Below are 16412 nucleotides of genomic sequence, written 5' to 3' on the forward strand. Positions count from 1 at the left end.
GCCGCAGCAGCAGCAGCAGCAGCAGCAGCCGCAGCAGCAGCCGCAGCAGCAGCAGCAGCAGCCGCAGCAGCAGCAGCCGCAGCAGCAGCAGCAGCAGCAGCCGCAGCAGCAGCAGCCGCAGCAGCCGCAGCAGCCGCAGCAGCAGCAGCAGCAGCCGCAGCAGCAGCAGCCGCAGCAGCCGCAGCAGCAGCCGCAGCAGCCGCAGCAGCCGCAGCAGCAGCAGCCGCAGCAGCCGCAGCAGCAGCAGCAGCAGCCGCAGCAGCAGCAGCCGCAGCAGCAGCAGCCGCAGCAGCAGCAGCCGCAGCAGCCGCAGCAGCAGCAGCAGCAGCCGCAGCAGCAGCAGCAGCCGCAGCAGCAGCAGCCGCAGCAGCAGCCGCAGCAGCCGCAGCAGCCGCAGCAGCAGCAGCCGCAGCAGCCGCAGCAGCCGCAGCAGCAGCAGCAGCAGCCGCAGCAGCAGCAGCCGCAGCAGCCGCAGCAGCAGGCGTCCCGCGCGGCGCTTCGGCGGCAAGCCGGAGACGCCGCGCGGCGGCTCTTGAAGGACTGCAGATGGCGGCTCTTGAAATTGCAATTAAATAACGTGGCTCCCTTTGTTGTTTTACCATGCGAGTCCAGTTTACCATGTAAGTCCAGTTCACCATGGGAGTCCAGTTTACCATGGGAGTCCAGTTTACCATGGGAGTCCAGTTTACCAAGGAAGTCCAGTTCACCATGGGAGTCCAGTTTACCATGGGAGTCCAGTTTACCAATGAAGTCCAGTTCACCATGGGAGTCCAGTTTACCATGGGAGTCCAGTTTATCATGGGAGTCCAGTTTACCAAGGAAGTCCAGTTCACCATGGGAGTCCAGTTTACCATGGGAGTCCAGTTTACCATGGGAGTCCAGTTTACCAAGGAAGTCCAGTTCACCATGGGAGTCCAGTTTACCAAGGTAGTCCAGTTTACCATGGGAGTCCAGTTTACCAAGGAAGTCCAGTTCACCATGGGAGTCCAGTTTACCAAGGAAGTCCAGTTCACCATGGGAGTCCAGTTTACCGTGGGAGTCCAGTTTACCACGGGAGTCCAGTTTACCGTGGAGTGCAGTTTACCAGTCCAGTCGTCCGTCAAGCCAAGCACAGGGTTTGACAAGGGCAGGACAATCGGGGCCTCATCAGCAGCAGTCAGGCTCGCCTGAACCAACGCTGACGGACTGGTAGATGTTGGTGGCGAGTTCAAATGCAAGGTTTGGGCAAGTTGACTCATCAACATCATCATCATCATCGCTCGCTCGGGGAGTGGATAAAATATGAAACCAATTTGTGAGTGGGGGAAGCTCAGCAGTGGTTGTCCTTTGATGAGACTCGCCCCCCTACCCTGCCACAGGAATGTGGAATGTCCACCACTGTCTCTGCAGCGCTGTGCCCGGGACAGAAGCGACACGTGAGTGGCAGGAGCTCACTCTCACGTCGGCATATTTCGTGTATGCCGGATGAATCCGATGAGCAATGAAGCTCTTCTTTTTCACAGCTGTCCAGTAGGGGCGGTCAGAATGTCTTTAAAGGGCCAGCAAACGTACAGCTCATAGGTCACATGACCCATGACCTCACCCCACACCCAGTATACTTCCCCGTGACCTCTTCACGTCTTGGCCCGGTCTGAAACGTCGGCAACAGAGAGACAACCCCACAGCATCTCGCTCGGTCGGGGACAAGCCCACGTTTATCTGATCGTCCCACTTTCCGACACGCCCGCGCTACATTCACGAACGCGTGTACGGCACGCGCGCTCACATCTTAAATACCATCACCAAACGCCGTTAAGTTTCAGTACAATTATTTACAACCATTGACGTCAATCCACCGCTGGACGAATGCCTCTTTGGGGGGGTGGGGGGGTGGGCCGGGGTAGCCACGGTGACTCGGAGATGTTAACTACCTCGCCTGGTGTACAGGAGGTCGTGGGCTCGATCCCGACCCTCACGCCTGCTGCTGTATATTTGGAGTTTTGCGGTGTCTCTCTCTCGCCGTGGTCGCGAGGATTTTTCTCCAGGTCCTCCGGTTTTTTCGCTCCACATTTAGAATCACCGTCACTCGTTTCGAGTAATCTGGCTACGTATAAATGTCCATGTGATGAAGGTGATCATAAGCCACTTAGTGTAGCTATCATTTGTGACAGCCAGGATCGCCTTTGAGAAATAGCTACAACATAGCAGTTCAGTGGGGCCCTTTAGCCGGTAGAATAAAAATAGTTTAGTTTCAGTTTGACCATACTTCACCGCGCAGGTGCACTGCCGTTTGGTTAAGGACACGGAGGAGACGCTCACGGAGACCCCACTCGAGCCGCACCGCTCGCCCGCTGGCGTTAGCCGTCGACTGGGAAATCCAACTCGGGCTGGCCGTGCATTCGCGGCGGTAACCGCTGCACCACGGCTCCCCCCCCCACCCCGATCACGATACCCCCACCACCACCACCGCATTCCCTCCACCGCGACGGAGCACGGCCATCCAGCGGAGGTCGCGGACGCGCTCCGGGCGACCTCGAAAACCCATTGCAGCGGGGCGGAGTGACCGGCGGAGACTTTCTCTTAAAAAACAAAAATCACCGCGAAGGACTCGAGGCTAGCAATATGTACACGCGGTCCGAGTGTGTGTCTACACGCAGTAGTGCGCGTCGCGTCGTTGACAACGAAAGCGCAGCTTCTATACACATTATTATATTAATAAACCGCGGTAGCTCCGCACGAAGGTTGCCGGTGGCAAGTTTTTTGCACCAACGCGGACGCCGGAGTTATTTTTCGTCACTGTACAAGGGCAAGCTTGCTGGGCAAGAGGTCACGTAAAGGGGGGGGGGCTGTGTGGGGGGTAGAGGGGGGGCTGCCCAACCCCCCCCCTTCTCGCCTCTGCTCACTTTAAACAGAATTAGAATATTGTATTTAAACGGGAAGAAAGCCGATGAGCTATAAAGCTCTCTGGTGTCCTACGAGGATGGTTACCTGTGGCCAGCACCACGCCCGGCCGCCTTTGCATCCCTCAGTTCTAACGTGTGGCTAGGAGATGTTAACTACCTCGCCTGGTCTACAGGAGGTCGTGGGTTCGATCCCGACCACCACGCCTGCTGCTGTATATTTGGGGTTTGCTGGGGGTTCGTGGTGCAGTGCGCTAACCGTTCTGCCACCGCTCGTGGTGTTCCCTTGTTGGGGCTACTACTTCTACACATGCACACACATACACATGCAGGTCAAATCGTCTTGTGTGTAAGCAGCCAGATTAACTGGAACTACTCACCAGATATCACTACCAGATCTTCTCACCAGATCTCACTACCGGATGTACTCAGCAGATCTCCCTACCGGATGGCCCCTCCCACCGGATCCCTGCACCGTAGGTTTGTTGAACTTCTTTCGCACCGTACGTAGCCAACCATGCTAATCGGAGGTGCGGAAAACCCCTATCCCCCCTGCCCCCCGCCACCAGACACCCCCCCAGACTGACCCCACCCCCCCTCCCATGAGGGCACGGTGCATCTCACCGCCCCGGTGGCGGCACCGCGGCGCGTCTCGGCGTGCGGTTGCCCTTGCCGCGGCCTCGCCGCCCGTCGTGCGGAGGCCCCCTCCAGCGCGTCGCGCCGCCTCCACCTCCGCCGCCCGCGCCGCCCGCGCCGGGGAGCGCCATCGGCACGGGGGAAGAGGACGAGGAGCCGGCGGCGGCGCGCGCGGCCTGCTGCCTGCGCCGCGCCCGCTCCGCGCACCACACCCGCTCGCAGTACTCGTCGGCCCTCTGCACCCCGACGTGGCCCAGCAGCTGCGCGACCCCCTTGTGCCAGGCGCGGTGCCCGTGACCCCGGCCCGCCGGCCCCGCCGAGGCGCCGGCGACGCCGCCGGCGCAGGCGTCGTCGTCGGCGTCGGCTCCCGCCGGTTCGGCGTCGCCGTCGGATTCGCCGGCGCCGTCCTCGCCGTCGTGGCGCTCACGGCGGTGGTGGTGGTGGCGGCGGTGGGGTTGGCGGGGCGCCACGAGAGCGCGCACGCGCTCGTCCGCGATCACGTGCAGGCGCAGGCGGCGCAGGCTCTGCGTGAAGCCGCGCTCCGCCGAGCGGCAGCGGTAGACGCCGGCGTCGAGGCGGTGCAGCGCACGGAAGAGCAGGCCGTGGGGGGTGCGCGCCACGCGCTCGTCCGTCTTCACCTGCGGGGCGGCGGGGGGGGGGGCAGGGGGAGGGGGGGCAGGAGGGGGATAGCGCAGCGGCGGGGTCAAGTTTACTGACTGTCAGATTGAATTGCTTGTCAGCTCGTAGAGTAATTGATTGATGGATGGGATCGTTGGCACACTTAATAATTCAGCGATTGACTCATAGAATAATTGATTGATGGATGGCCTGACTGACCAATGTCATAATTTATTGAATGGCTCGTGGAGTAATTGATCGATTCAATTGAATGACCAATTTACGGAGTCAAAGTGCAGTGCATCACGGTGCATCGCCACATGTGTGCGGTGCGTTGGTGCGTCACGGTGTCACGGTGCATCGCCACATGTGTGCGGTGCGTTGGTGCGACACGGTGTCACGGTGCGTCGCCGCACCTCCTGGGTGAGGCCGCTGTGTGCGTGCTGCACGTGCCACGTGATGGTGGCGCGGAGCGAGCGGGGCACGCACTCCAGGAAGGTGCTGTTCCTCTCCACGCCAAACACCACACGCTCCTCCTCCTGCTCCTCCTGCTGCTGCTGCTGCTGCTCATCCTGCACCGCCAGCGCTCCTGCAACGCCCGCCCCCTGCTCTGCTGAGAACCACACAGCAGCACCACCACCACCACCGTCAGTACCACCACCACCGTTCCTGACGGCCAATTCCGTGAGTCGCGAGAGTTCGGCTGCGCATGGGAGACACCGGGAGAGGTCGGAGTGGAGGGGGCCGACACTCAGAGCCGGCTGCCACCTCCTGGCCACCCCGCACCACAGCCCCGCGCCTACAGCACCTGCCAAGCCCCGGCGCTGGTGGTGGCGGTGGTGGTTAGCGCGCTGCGCGACCCGAGTTCGATACCCGTTCACGGCTAACACCGGTGACGATTATTTGAACCGGTCTGGGGACTCTTCCCCTAGGTCGACTCAGCCTCAAATGAAGACCTGGTGCGGTGTGTAAACATCGCCACTAGGGAGACAAAGGCGGCCGGGCGTGGTGTTGGCCACCCACCCCCTCGTGTGCCGTGACGGCCTTTATAGGTGCTCGCTAACAGCACTTGCCCCTACAGTCTATTAAAGCTATACGGGGGATCTTTGTCTTTGTGTCTATGTGTGGATGTGTCTATGTGTGGGTGTGCGTGTGTCTATGTGTGGGTGTGTCTATGTGTCCGGCAAAACAACCCCCTACCTCCTTGTGGTGCCGGACGGGCAACGCTGTCGTGGGCAGTGCCGTGGGGGGAGGGCCAATTCCGATTGGCCTTTCCCTTTATGGAGTCTCTGGCCACCACAGTGTCTAAATGGGGGCTCTGGATGGGTGTGAGGGGCTGGTAACTCCTCCACCTTCAATTAATTACCACTAAACCACGACCACAAAATGTAATAAATAAGCTTGTGCCGGAGGCCCCGGGGGGACAGGCGTCTATGACATCTCCTGGCCAAACCCCATTTGGCAGAGCCAGGAGACTGAATCCTTACCCTCGGGGCTCCTCTAGAAACAACAAAAAACCACTACGTGTGGCCACGTGGAATGTTCGAATGCTCACTGCGGAGGAGAGGCTGCCACTCCTCTGTCGGGAGCTGGACCGGTACCGCCTGGATCCTTGTGGCATTCAGGAGGTCCGGTGGACCGGCTCTGGCTCCTGCCACCATGAGGGGTGGAGAGTCCTCTACTCAGGGCAAGAGACTGCCAAACAACAGGGTGTCGCTCTTCTTCTGAATAAAATAATGAAGGGGGCGTGGGAGCGTGGTGGTGAGGTGTGGGAAGCTGTAAGCCCCAGGCTACTTTGGGCTCGCCTTCCCATCAAACCAAAGGCGAGGAGTGGTGGTCATGGTTACTTATGCCCCCACTGAAGACGAGAATCCGTGGAGGGATGCAAGGCAAGGCCAATGAGTCAGATGCCTTCTATGACCTTCTGTCACAGGTGCTCGCTAAAGTGTCCCCTCGGGATAGAGTCATCTTGTTGGGTGAGTTCAATGCCCGAGTTGGTCAAGATGCTGGCACCTGGTCTAGAGTAATTGGAAGGCATGGGCCAGATCAGCTCAATAACAAGGGCAGGAGGCTGCTAGATTTTTGTGCAGCCCATGGGCTTGTAATTACCAACATGTTGTTCCGGCATCGGCGCATCCACACAACAACATGGATGCATCCCGGGTCCAAGCAAGAACATCTGCTGGACTACATAAGGACGGAACAGCGGATGCGGGCCCATGTCCTTGACACCAGGACCTACCGTGGAACTGATCTGCCCTCTGACCAACGACTAGTCATCTGTAAGATGCGCCTGCCATTCTTCCACTCCGGTGGTGGGTGTACACCCAAGACCGCTTTCCAACCTCAGGTGGCTTGGTCTCAGTTAGCTGATGAAAGTTGCAAGCGAGAAATTCATCATCGCTTGCAGCTGGGGTTGGCATCGTCCCCCACTCCTCCTGATGTTGAGGGTAAATGGGCGAGGTTTAGGACTGTGACGCATGCAGCTGCAATGGCTGCTTTGGGTACGAGGTCCAGACCTCCCCAGAGACCCTGGCTGACAGAGGAGGTGTTCAGATTAGTTGAGAAAAAGCGACAGACCCACTCTAATCGTCTACAGCATCCCACGTCAGAGAATGAGGATGCTTACCGCAGCCTTCGCTAGGAGGTTTGGAGAGCTGTGAGGCGCTGCAAGGATGGGTGGTGGTCGCGGGTTGCTGAGGAGATGGAGTCTGCCTCAGTGGCCCACGATCACAAATCCCTATTTAACTCCATCAAAAAAGTAACCTGCAGCACCACACCTATTACCATCATTAGGGGAAAAAACGGTGATCCAATCTCCGACCCCCAGGAACAGGTTTGTAGATTTGCTGAGCATTTCTGTGAGGTCCTGGGGAGGGGAAATCCCTCAGCCAGGAAAACATCGTGGCACAAAGTGGGGATGACCCTGCTGAGGCTGCGGTGCCTCAAATATTGGAAGAATTCACCCCCTGTGAGTGGCTGGCTGAGATGCCATCTGTTGAGGAAGAACTGAAGGCGATCCAGAGTCTGAGACCAGGAAAGGCACCGGGCGGAGATGATCTCCCAAGCGAAATGCTGAGGGAGGGTGGCGTTTGTGCACAGACTGCCCTACATGACATCATAACAACAGTCTGGACCACTGGACGGGTTCCACAGGATTGGAAGGATACCCTGGTGGTCCCCCTCTTTAAGAAGGGGGACCACACAGACTGTAACAACTACAAGGGCATCTCACTCCTCAGTGTGCTGGGAAAAGTCCTGGCAAGGATTATTCAACATCACCTTGCCAGGCATACTGAGAAGAGGCTTGCAGAGCCCCAATGTGGCTTCATGAAAGGGCGGTCCTACAGAGTAGAGGTGTAGGGAATTCAAACAGGACCTACATCGTTGCTTTATTGACCTGGTCAAGGCCTATGATACCATCAGTAGGCCTGGGCTGTGGGTTGTTCTTCGTGCTTTCGGAGTCCCTGACCCTCTGCTCATGATCATTAAGAACCTTCATGATGGTGAGCGGGCCTGGGTAAAACTACGTGGCCGGGAGTCAGAGCTATTCCATGTACAACTTGGGGTGCGACAGGGATGTCCTCTGGCTCCCACATTATTTAACATATATTTTGACCACGTAGTTTGTGAAGTCTTCAATATCTGTACCAGGGAAATTTCCATTTGGTACAGATATAATGGAAGGCTAATCGATGCCCGGGTGCGGTCAAGGGATGGCTCCCTATTGGTCAACGACGTTATGTTTGCCGATGATTTGGTAATTGCTGCTCATTCAGAGGAGGAGTTAGAGACGCTTCTGCTGAAACTGGAATGTGCCACTAAGAGGTGAGGCCTTACCATCAGCCCCACCCAAACTAAGCACCTGCCTGGGTATTTTGTACCATCGGAAACTCCACCCCCACAACTCCCAATCGGTGATGGGGCAGTTGTGGAGAGAGTGGAGAGTTTACCATACCTGGGCAGTGTGCTTATGACCGGCTCCAGTTTAACAGCAGAAGTCTCACTCCGAATCAGTCGAGCGACAATATCTTTTCATCGGTTGCGTAACGCTGTGTGGAAGCTACCTGGTCTATCACTCCTCACGAAGCTTCAGGTCTTCTCGGCCACGGTCATTCCCTCCCTTCTCTACGCTTGCGAAACGTGGACTCCCCTAATGGAGCATCTTCGCCGGTTGGAAACATTTAGGCTGGCCTGCCTACGATCCATCCTTGGTTTAACCAGGCTGGATTGTGTGAGGAGCTCACAAATCCTTGAAAGATCTGGGCAAAGTCCCATCGGTGAGCTCCTTCGGCAGGCAAGGCTGCGTTGGCTGGGTCATGTAGCCCGCATGCCCAGCCACCGCATGCCCAAACAGCTTTTGTTCGGCCGGATCGAGGGGGCTAAACGGGCGCGGCTCGGGCTGGAGAAGAGATGGAGTGATGTGGTACAGGAGGACGTGGAGCTGAGTGGACTTGCCGATGACTGGTACCAGCGGTGTCAAGATCGGCCTCAGTGGAGGAGGCTCGTGAAGGACGCTACTGGGCAGTTGGAGGCAGTCGCCCTCCAACAACAACGGAGGGCGGAGGAGCGACGCTCACAACAACGAGCGGACCGCCGGGTGGCTAAAGCACAGCAAGTTGGTACAGTAGGGGGCACAGGTGGTGCATCAGCCACTCATCTCGGTCATCTCGGTCAGTCGACCCGTGGCACCTGCTGGGTCTGCCCCGTGACCTCCTGTCAGCGGGCGTTCGACACTTCACGTGGCCTCAAGGTGCACTTGGCCTGGCACAAGCGTCGTGGTGACGTCACCGCCACTTAGTGGTGAATGGCGGTTGTTGTTGTTGTCTATGTGTGTGTGTGTCTATGTGTGTGTGTGTCTATGTGTGAGTGTCTATGCGTGCGTGTGTCTATGTGCATGAGTCGTGTGCCACAGTGCCGGCTTTCATAGGTTGCTGCTGCTCACAAACAGCACTTGCCCCAACAACCCTTTAATGCTACACGGGGGATCTTTATCTTTGTGTCACTTTGTCTTACCCCTCCGCCCCCTACAAAACCACACCGCGTCCCCCCCCTCCCACACTACCCCCCCCCCCAGCCACCCCGAGGGAGTCCACTCCTTGATAATAAACAGCCCCCAAAACAAACAAAACTAAAATAATCTTCACTCCCCCAGGACTTCATTCCCAACCGGCAAAAAATATTCCCGTTTCACTCCCCCCCCCCCACCCGCGGCACCACGCCACGATATAGCGGCGGCCCCACGCCACTGGCACCACCGCCGCAGTGCCACCGACAGGGCAAGGCACCACCGCTGGCACCACCGCTGGCACCACCGCTGGCACCACCGCTGGTACCACCGCTGGCACCACCGCTGGCACCACCGCACGTCGCCAACCGCGCTAGGACTGAGGTGCGCGGGGTTGGCGGGGCAGGGGGACAACAAACTGGACTCTAAAGGAATTGAGCTTTCCATCTCGACGACGACTTTAAAATGTCATAGCTACCGGTGGCTTTCCTCAAACTCTCCGCACGTCGCGGCCCCCGTGGCCGCGGCACTCGGCACTCAGCACGCGGCACTCGCCACTCGGCACGCGGCACTCGGCACTCAGCACGCGGCACTCAGCACGCGGCACTCGGCAAGCCTTCGCCGGTCGCCCGTCGGAATGCCGGATTCTAAAATCCAAACTCGGCTATTTTTTATTTTATTTTACCAGGAGGTAAGGCCCCGCTGAGATGCTACGTAGCTCTCTTTCAGAAGCGGCCTGGCTATCAACAACGATAGCTGGACAAAGTGGCGGCCCATCATCATCACGTGGAAATGTAGAGCAGTAGCGTAATGTTGATTCTCAATTCATAATCAACGTTTTTGGGTTTAGATCGCGTTATTTATAAATGTGTCGTAACCCTCCACCACCCGACAGGGCCAATCAGTACAAAAGTGTCACGTTGACAAAAGACAAATAGTTCACTGCTTTAGCCCACCGGTGTGTTGAAGCGTGAAACCACAACATTTACAATTTGAGTACGACGTTTCGCTGGTAATTGCATCCAGCATCATCGGGCAATTCGCCAGAATGGTGAGGCTCTGCTGTGTCTCCCGTTCTTATATAGGCGAGGTAGTTAACATCTCGCCACGTTCCAAAGTGATTACAAACAGGCGTCAGGGTCGGGATGGAACCCGCGACCCATTGTAGACCAGGCGAGGGAGTTAACTGTGGCGTCCCCAAGGCGAAGGTTCTCCGTCGAGAGGCGACGCGACAGAAGGCGAGCAGGGGTAGCCACCAGCGCACGGTGCCTACCGATGTTGGTCTGGTCCAGGCACTGCATGAAGGGGTCGCCGTTGAGGATGTTCTGCCTCCGGATCCTGCGGCTGCATCGACGACGACGACAAACACCACGGCACGCATCAGCGGGACGCGCGCCTGCCGCTCACATGTAACGATGAATGCGTGTGAGCACACGTGTGTGTGCGTGTGTGTGGTGTGTGCGTGTGTGTGGTGTGTGCGTGTGTGGTGTGCGTGTGTGTGTTGTGTGTGTGCGTGTGTGTGGTGTGCGCGTGTGTGGTGTGTGTGTGTGGTGTGTATGCGTGTGTGGTGTGTATGCGTGTGTGTGTGTGCATGTGTGTGTGCGCGTGTGTGTGTGCGTGTGTGTGTGCGCGTGTGTGGTGTGTGTATGCGTGTGTGTGTGGGTGTGTGTGCGTGTGCGCGTGTGTGGTGTGCGTGTGGGTGCGCGTGTGTGTGTGCGCGTGTGTGGTGTGTGTGCACGTGTGTGCGTGTGTAGTGTGTGTGCACGTGTGTGCGTGTGTGTGCGTGTGTGCTGTGCCGGCCTTCACAGGCGCGACTCGCTAACTGTACTTGCCCCCACGGTCTGTGAAGGCTACCGGGCGGTGTCACTAGGCAGCGTGTATCTGCGGTGTCACTAGGCAGCGTGTATCTGCGGGTTACCTGCGCGCGGCGTGATGGTACTTGGAGCAGGAGAGACCGTCCCAGGCGCAGTAGGGGTCGCGCGCCAGGCAGCACTCGGCGCACACGCTGCCATACGACGCGCACTGCTGCAAGCGCAGCGCCACCACTCCCGCCGCAGAGCCCACGAACAACCGCTGCTGCTCACGCACGAGGGGAGGGGGAGTAGGGGGGAGAAGAGGGGAGCAGAGGGAGGATGTCAGTCATGGGCCCAGGTAGAGGGACACACAACTTAACGTGTGCTGGTGGTGCTGGTGGTGGTGGTGCTGGTGGTGGTGGTGCTGGTGGTGGTGCTGGTGGTGCCAGTGGTGGTGCTGGTGGTGCTGCTGGTGGTGCTGGTGGTGCTGGTGGTGCTGGTGCCGGTGGTGGTGCCGGTGCCGGTGGTGGTGGTGCCGGTGGTGGTGGTGCCGGTGGTGGTGGGGCTGGTGGTGCCGGTGCCGGTGGTGGTGGTGCCGGTGGTGGTGGTGCCGGTGGTGGTGGTGCTGGTGCTGGTGGTGGTGCTGGTGGTGCTGGTGCTGGTGGTGCTGGTGCTGGTGGTGGTGGTGGTGCTGGTGGTGGTGGTGCTGGTGGTGGTGCTGTTGCTGGTGGTGCTGTTGCTGGTGGTGGTGCTGGTGGTGCTGTTGCTGGTGGTGGTGCTGGTGGTGGTGCTGCTGGTGGTGCTGGTGGTGCTGTTACTGGTGGTGGTGCTGGTGGTGCTGTTGCTGGTTCTGGTGGTGCTGGTGGTGGTGCTGTTGCTGGTGGTGCTGTTGCTGGTGGTGGTGCTGGTGGTGGTGCTGTTGCTGGTGGTGGTGCTGGTGGTGCTGTTGCTGGTGGTGGTGGTGCTGGTGGTGGTGCTGTTGCTGGTGGTGGTGCTGGTGGTGCTGTTGCTGGTGGTGGTGCTGGTGGTGCTGTTGCTGGTGGTGGTGCTGGTGGTGCTGTTGCTGGTGCTGGTGGTGGTGGTGCTGTTGCTGGTGGGGGGGCTGGTGGTGGTGCTGTTGCTGGTGGTGCTGTTGCTGGTGGTGGTACTGGTGGAGCTGGTGCTGTTGCTGTTGGTGGTGCTGGTGGTGGTGGCTACGCTGCTGCTGCCTGTGATCCCCTAGTGCGAGGGTTGGTGGATCACGCACAGATGGGCTGTGAAACTCTCATGGGTGTTGGGGAGGAGCCGTGCCCCAGGCTCTGGCAGGAGAAGGCGGTGCAGCAAAGTGTGGACTCGATGTGTCCCATCTGTACGGGGATAGAGTGTTGCCCCCTCGCACGGCGTGCTCTCATTATTCGTCCGATTTTTTCTTTACGTGTACAGGGTGCTTCACAAAAAATGTTAACACTTACATGGGACTCGCGTTTTTAATGGGAGAAAAACAGTTAATACTACTCTGTAACGTGATAACAAATGTAATGTGAATAGCTTCAAAGAGTCTCCACGTGTTCACCATCATTGTCAACGCACACGTGTTCACCATAAATGTAGGTGGTCTACAGATTCCCGGAGGAGGCACTACACTTCTCGTGGCGTTGTTGCAAATTCTCAGAAGTGTTCACTTTTATTTGTTGAAGCACCCCTGTACATGGAGGACCGCAGAGCTTGGGCAACTGTGGGGTAGCCGCGGGCTCCTCGTCTGAGGTTCCTCTTCCTGGCGCCCACTGAGTCACCCCCCCCCCGCCTCTCTCTCTACGCCAGGGGTGGGGAACGTCCGGCCCGTGGGCCGTATGAGGCCCGCGAAATCATTTGGGTCTGGCCCTGCCAAGGCAACCGCAGGCGGGACTCGAAATTCAATAAATCTAGGAGCAAACCTGGAAAAGCAGTTGCGAGTTGCAACATCATCAATACCAGCTAACATCATCACATGCCTCGCCAAACAGAAGCAGTTCCAGCCATCGCATTAGGGGCGAGTTCATTGAATGTTTGACCAAAAATAACGGGCTATTTTTAAATTGATGATTTTGTATGGCCCGCGAATGATGTTATACATATCCAAATGGCCCTTGGCAGAAAAAAGAGGCAGTGGTTGTGATGGTTGTTGTTGTTGTTGTCGTTATTAGGATTGTAGCGTGGACGAGGCAGTGGTTGTGATGGTTGTTGTTGTCGTTATTAGGATTGTAGCGTGGACGTCTGTGCGGTGAACAAGCAATGGGGGAGTGATTGGGGGAGTGGTGGGGGAGTGGTGGGGGGAGTGATTGGGGGAGTGGTGGAGGGAGTGGTGGGGGAGTGGTGGGGGAATGGTGGGGGGAGTGATTGTGGGGAGTGATTGGGGGGAGTGATTGGGGGGAGTGATTGAGGGAGTGATTGGGGGAGTGGTGGAGGGAGTGGTGGGGGAATGGTGGGGGAGTGGTAGGGGGAGTGATTGGGGGAGTGATTGGGAGAGTGATTGGGGGAGTGGTGGAGGAAGTGGTGGGGGAATGGTGGGGGAGTGGTAGGGGGAGTGATTGTGGGGAGTGATTGGGGGAGTGATTGGGGGAGTGGTGGAGGGAGTGGTGGGGGAATGGTGGGGGAGTGGTAGGGGGAGTGATTGTGGGGAGTGATTTGGGAGAGTGATTGGGGGAGTGATTGGGGGGAGTGATTGGGGGAGTGGTGGGGGAGTGGTGGGGGGAGTGGTGGGGGAGTGGTAGGGGGGAGTGATTGTGGGGAGTGATTGGGGGGAGTGATTGGGGGAGTGATTGGGAGAGTGATTGGGGGAGTGGTGGAGGGAGTGGTGGGGGAATGGTGGGGGAGTGGTAGGGAGAGTGATTGTGGGGAGTGATTGGGGGAGTGATTGGGAGAGTGGTGGGGGAATGGTGGGGGAGTGGTAGGGGGAGTGATTGTGGGGAGTGGTGGGGGGAGTGGCAGGGGAGTGATTGGGGGCAGTGGTGGGGGAGTGGTGGGGGGAGTGATTGGGGGGAGTGGTGGGGGAGTGGTGGGGGGAGTGATTGGGGGGGGTGGTGGGGGAGTGGTGGGGGGAGTGATTGGGGGGAGTGATTGGGGGAGTGATTGGGGGAGTGGTGGAGGGAGTGGTGGAGGAGTGGTGGGGGAATGGTGTGGGGAGTGATTGTGGGGAGTGATTTGGGGGAGTGATTGGGGGGAGTGATTGGGGGAGTGATTGGGGGAGTGGTGGAGGGAGTGGTGGGGGAATGGTGGGGGAGTGGTAGGGGGAGTGATTGGGGGGAGTGATTGGGGGAGTGATTGGGAGAGTGATTGGGGGAGTGGTGGAGGGAGTGGTGGAGGAATGGTGGGGGAGTGGTAGGGGGAGTGATTGTGGGGAGTGATTGGGGGGAGTGGTGGGGGGAGTGGTGGGGGGAGTGGTGGGGGAGTGGTGGGGGGAGTGGTGGGGGAGTGGTAGGGGGAGTGATTGTGGGGAGTGATTGGGGGAGTGATTGGGAGAGTGGTGGAGGGAGTGGTGGGGGAATGGTGGGGGAGTGGTAGGGGGAGTGATTGTGGGGAGTGATTGGGGGAGTGATTGGGGGAGTGGTGGGGGAATGGTGGGGGAGTGGTAGGGGGAGTGATTGTGGGGAGTGATTGGGGGAGTGATTGGGGGGAGTGATTGGGGGAGTGATTGGGGGAGTGGTGGGGGAGTGGTGGGGGGAGTGGTGGGGGAGTGGTGGGGGGAGTGGTGGGGGAGTGGTGGGGGGAGTGATTGGGGGGAGTGATTGGGGGAGTGATTGGGGGAGTGGTGGGGGAATGGTGGGGGAGTGGTAGGGGGAGTGATTGTGGGGAGTGATTGGGGGAGTGATTGGGGGGAGTGATTGGGGGAGTGATTGGGGGAGTGGTGGGGGAGTGGTGGGGGGAGTGGTGGGGGAGTGGTGGGGGGAGTGGTGGGGGAGTGGTGGGAGGAGTGATTGTGGGGGTGGTGGGGGAGTGGTGGAGGGAGTGGTGGGGGGAGTGGTGGGGGGAGTGGTGGGGGGAGTGGTGGGGGAGTGGTGGGGGGAGTGATTGGGGGAGTGGTGGGGGGAGTGATTGGGGGAGTGGTGGGGGGAGTGATTGGGGGGAGTGGTGTGGGGAGTGGTGGGGGGAGTGATTGTGGGGAGTGGTGGGGGGAGTGGTGGGGGGAGTGGTGGGGGGAGTGATTGGGGGGAGTGATTGGGGGAGTGGTTGGGGGAGTGATTGGGGGGAGTGGTGGGGGAGTGGTGGGGGGAGTGATTGGGGGGAGTGATTGGGGGAGTGGTGAGGGGAGTGGTGGGGGGAGTGGTGGAGGAATGGTGGGGGAGTGGTTGGGGGAGTGATTGTGGGGAGTGATTGGGGAGTGATTGGGGAGTGGTGGAGGGAGTGGTGGGGGAATGGTGGGGGAGTGGTAGGGGGAGTGATTGTGGGGAGTGATTTGGGAGAGTGATTGGGGGAGTGATTGGGGGGAGTGGTGGGGGGAGTGGTGGGGGAGTGGTGGGGGGAGTGGTGGGGGAGTGGTAGGGGGAGTGATTGTGGGGAGTGATTGGGGGGAGTGATTGGGGGAGTGATTGGGAGAGTGATTGGGGGAGTGGTGGAGGGGGTGGTGGGGGAATGGTGGGGAAGTGGTAGGGGGAGTGATTGTGGGGAGTGATTGGGGGAGTGATTGGGGGAGTGGTGGGGGAATGGTGGGGGAGTGGTAGGGGGAGTGATTGTGGGGAGTGATTGGGGTAGTGATTGGGGGGAGTGATTGGGGGAGTGATTGGGGGAGTGGTGGGGGAGTGGTGGGGGGAGTGGTGGGGGAGTGGTGGGGGGGGTGGTGGGGGAGTGGTGGGGGGAGTGATTGGGGGGAGTGATTGGGGGAGTGGTGGGAGGAGTGATTGTGGGGAGTGGTGGGGGAGTGGTGGAGGGAGTGGTGGGGGAGTGGTGGGGGGAGTGGTGGGGGGAGTGGTGGGGGAGTGGTGGGGGAAGTGATTGGGGGGAGTGATTGGGGGAGTGGTGGGGGGAGTGATTGGGGGAGTGGTGGGGGGAGTGATTGGGGGAGTGGTGGGTGGAGTAATTGGGGGGAGTGGTGTGGGGAGTGGTGGGGGGAGTGATTGTGGGGAGTGGTGGGGGGAGTGATGGGGGGAGTGGTGGGGGGAGTGATTGGGGGGAGTGATTGGGGGAGTGGTGGGTGGAGTGATTGGGGGGAGTGGTGGGGGAGTGGTGGGGGGAGTGATTGGGGGGAGTGATTGGGGGAGTGGTGGGGGGAGTGGTGGGGGGAGTGATTGGGGGAGTGGTGGGGGGAGTGGTGGGGGGAGTGGTGGGGGGAGTGGTGGGGGGAGTGATTGGGGGAGTGGTGGGGGGAGTGGTGGGGGAGTGATTGGGGGCAGTGGTGGGGGAGTGGTGGGGGAGTGATTGGGGGCAGTGGTGGGGGAGTGGTGGGGGGAGTGATTGGGGGGAGTGGTGGGGGAGTGGTGGGGGGAGTGATTGGGGGGAGTGGTGGGGGAGTTGTGGGGGGATTGA

General features: G+C 59.4%; 1 protein-coding gene across 2 annotated transcripts in view; it reads right to left on the reverse strand.

The window, feature by feature from the left end:
- Nucleotides 1-3491: 3491 nt before the first annotated feature.
- LOC144946229 (semaphorin-3E-like) overlaps nucleotides 3492-16412 on the reverse strand; it is a 57281-nt gene continuing 44360 nt past the window's right edge. Inside the window, exons 15-18 of one of the 2 annotated variants that reach the window (XM_078875093.1) lie at nucleotides 11060-11217; nucleotides 10415-10485; nucleotides 4550-4743; nucleotides 3492-4153 (exon numbers count right to left, since the gene is read on the reverse strand). In XM_078875093.1, the coding sequence (XP_078731219.1) occupies nucleotides 3500-4153; nucleotides 4550-4743; nucleotides 10415-10485; nucleotides 11060-11217 (1077 nt within the window). In that variant the 3' untranslated portion in view covers nucleotides 3492-3499. Of the gene's footprint in view, nucleotides 4154-4549; nucleotides 4747-10414; nucleotides 10486-11059; nucleotides 11218-16412 lie in introns of both variants that reach the window. The other variant, XM_078875091.1, reaches the window with a different exon arrangement.

This window comes from Lampetra fluviatilis, chromosome 40 (assembly GCF_964198595.1).
Source record: "Lampetra fluviatilis chromosome 40, kcLamFluv1.1, whole genome shotgun sequence".
NCBI lineage: Eukaryota > Metazoa > Chordata > Hyperoartia > Petromyzontiformes > Petromyzontidae > Lampetra > Lampetra fluviatilis.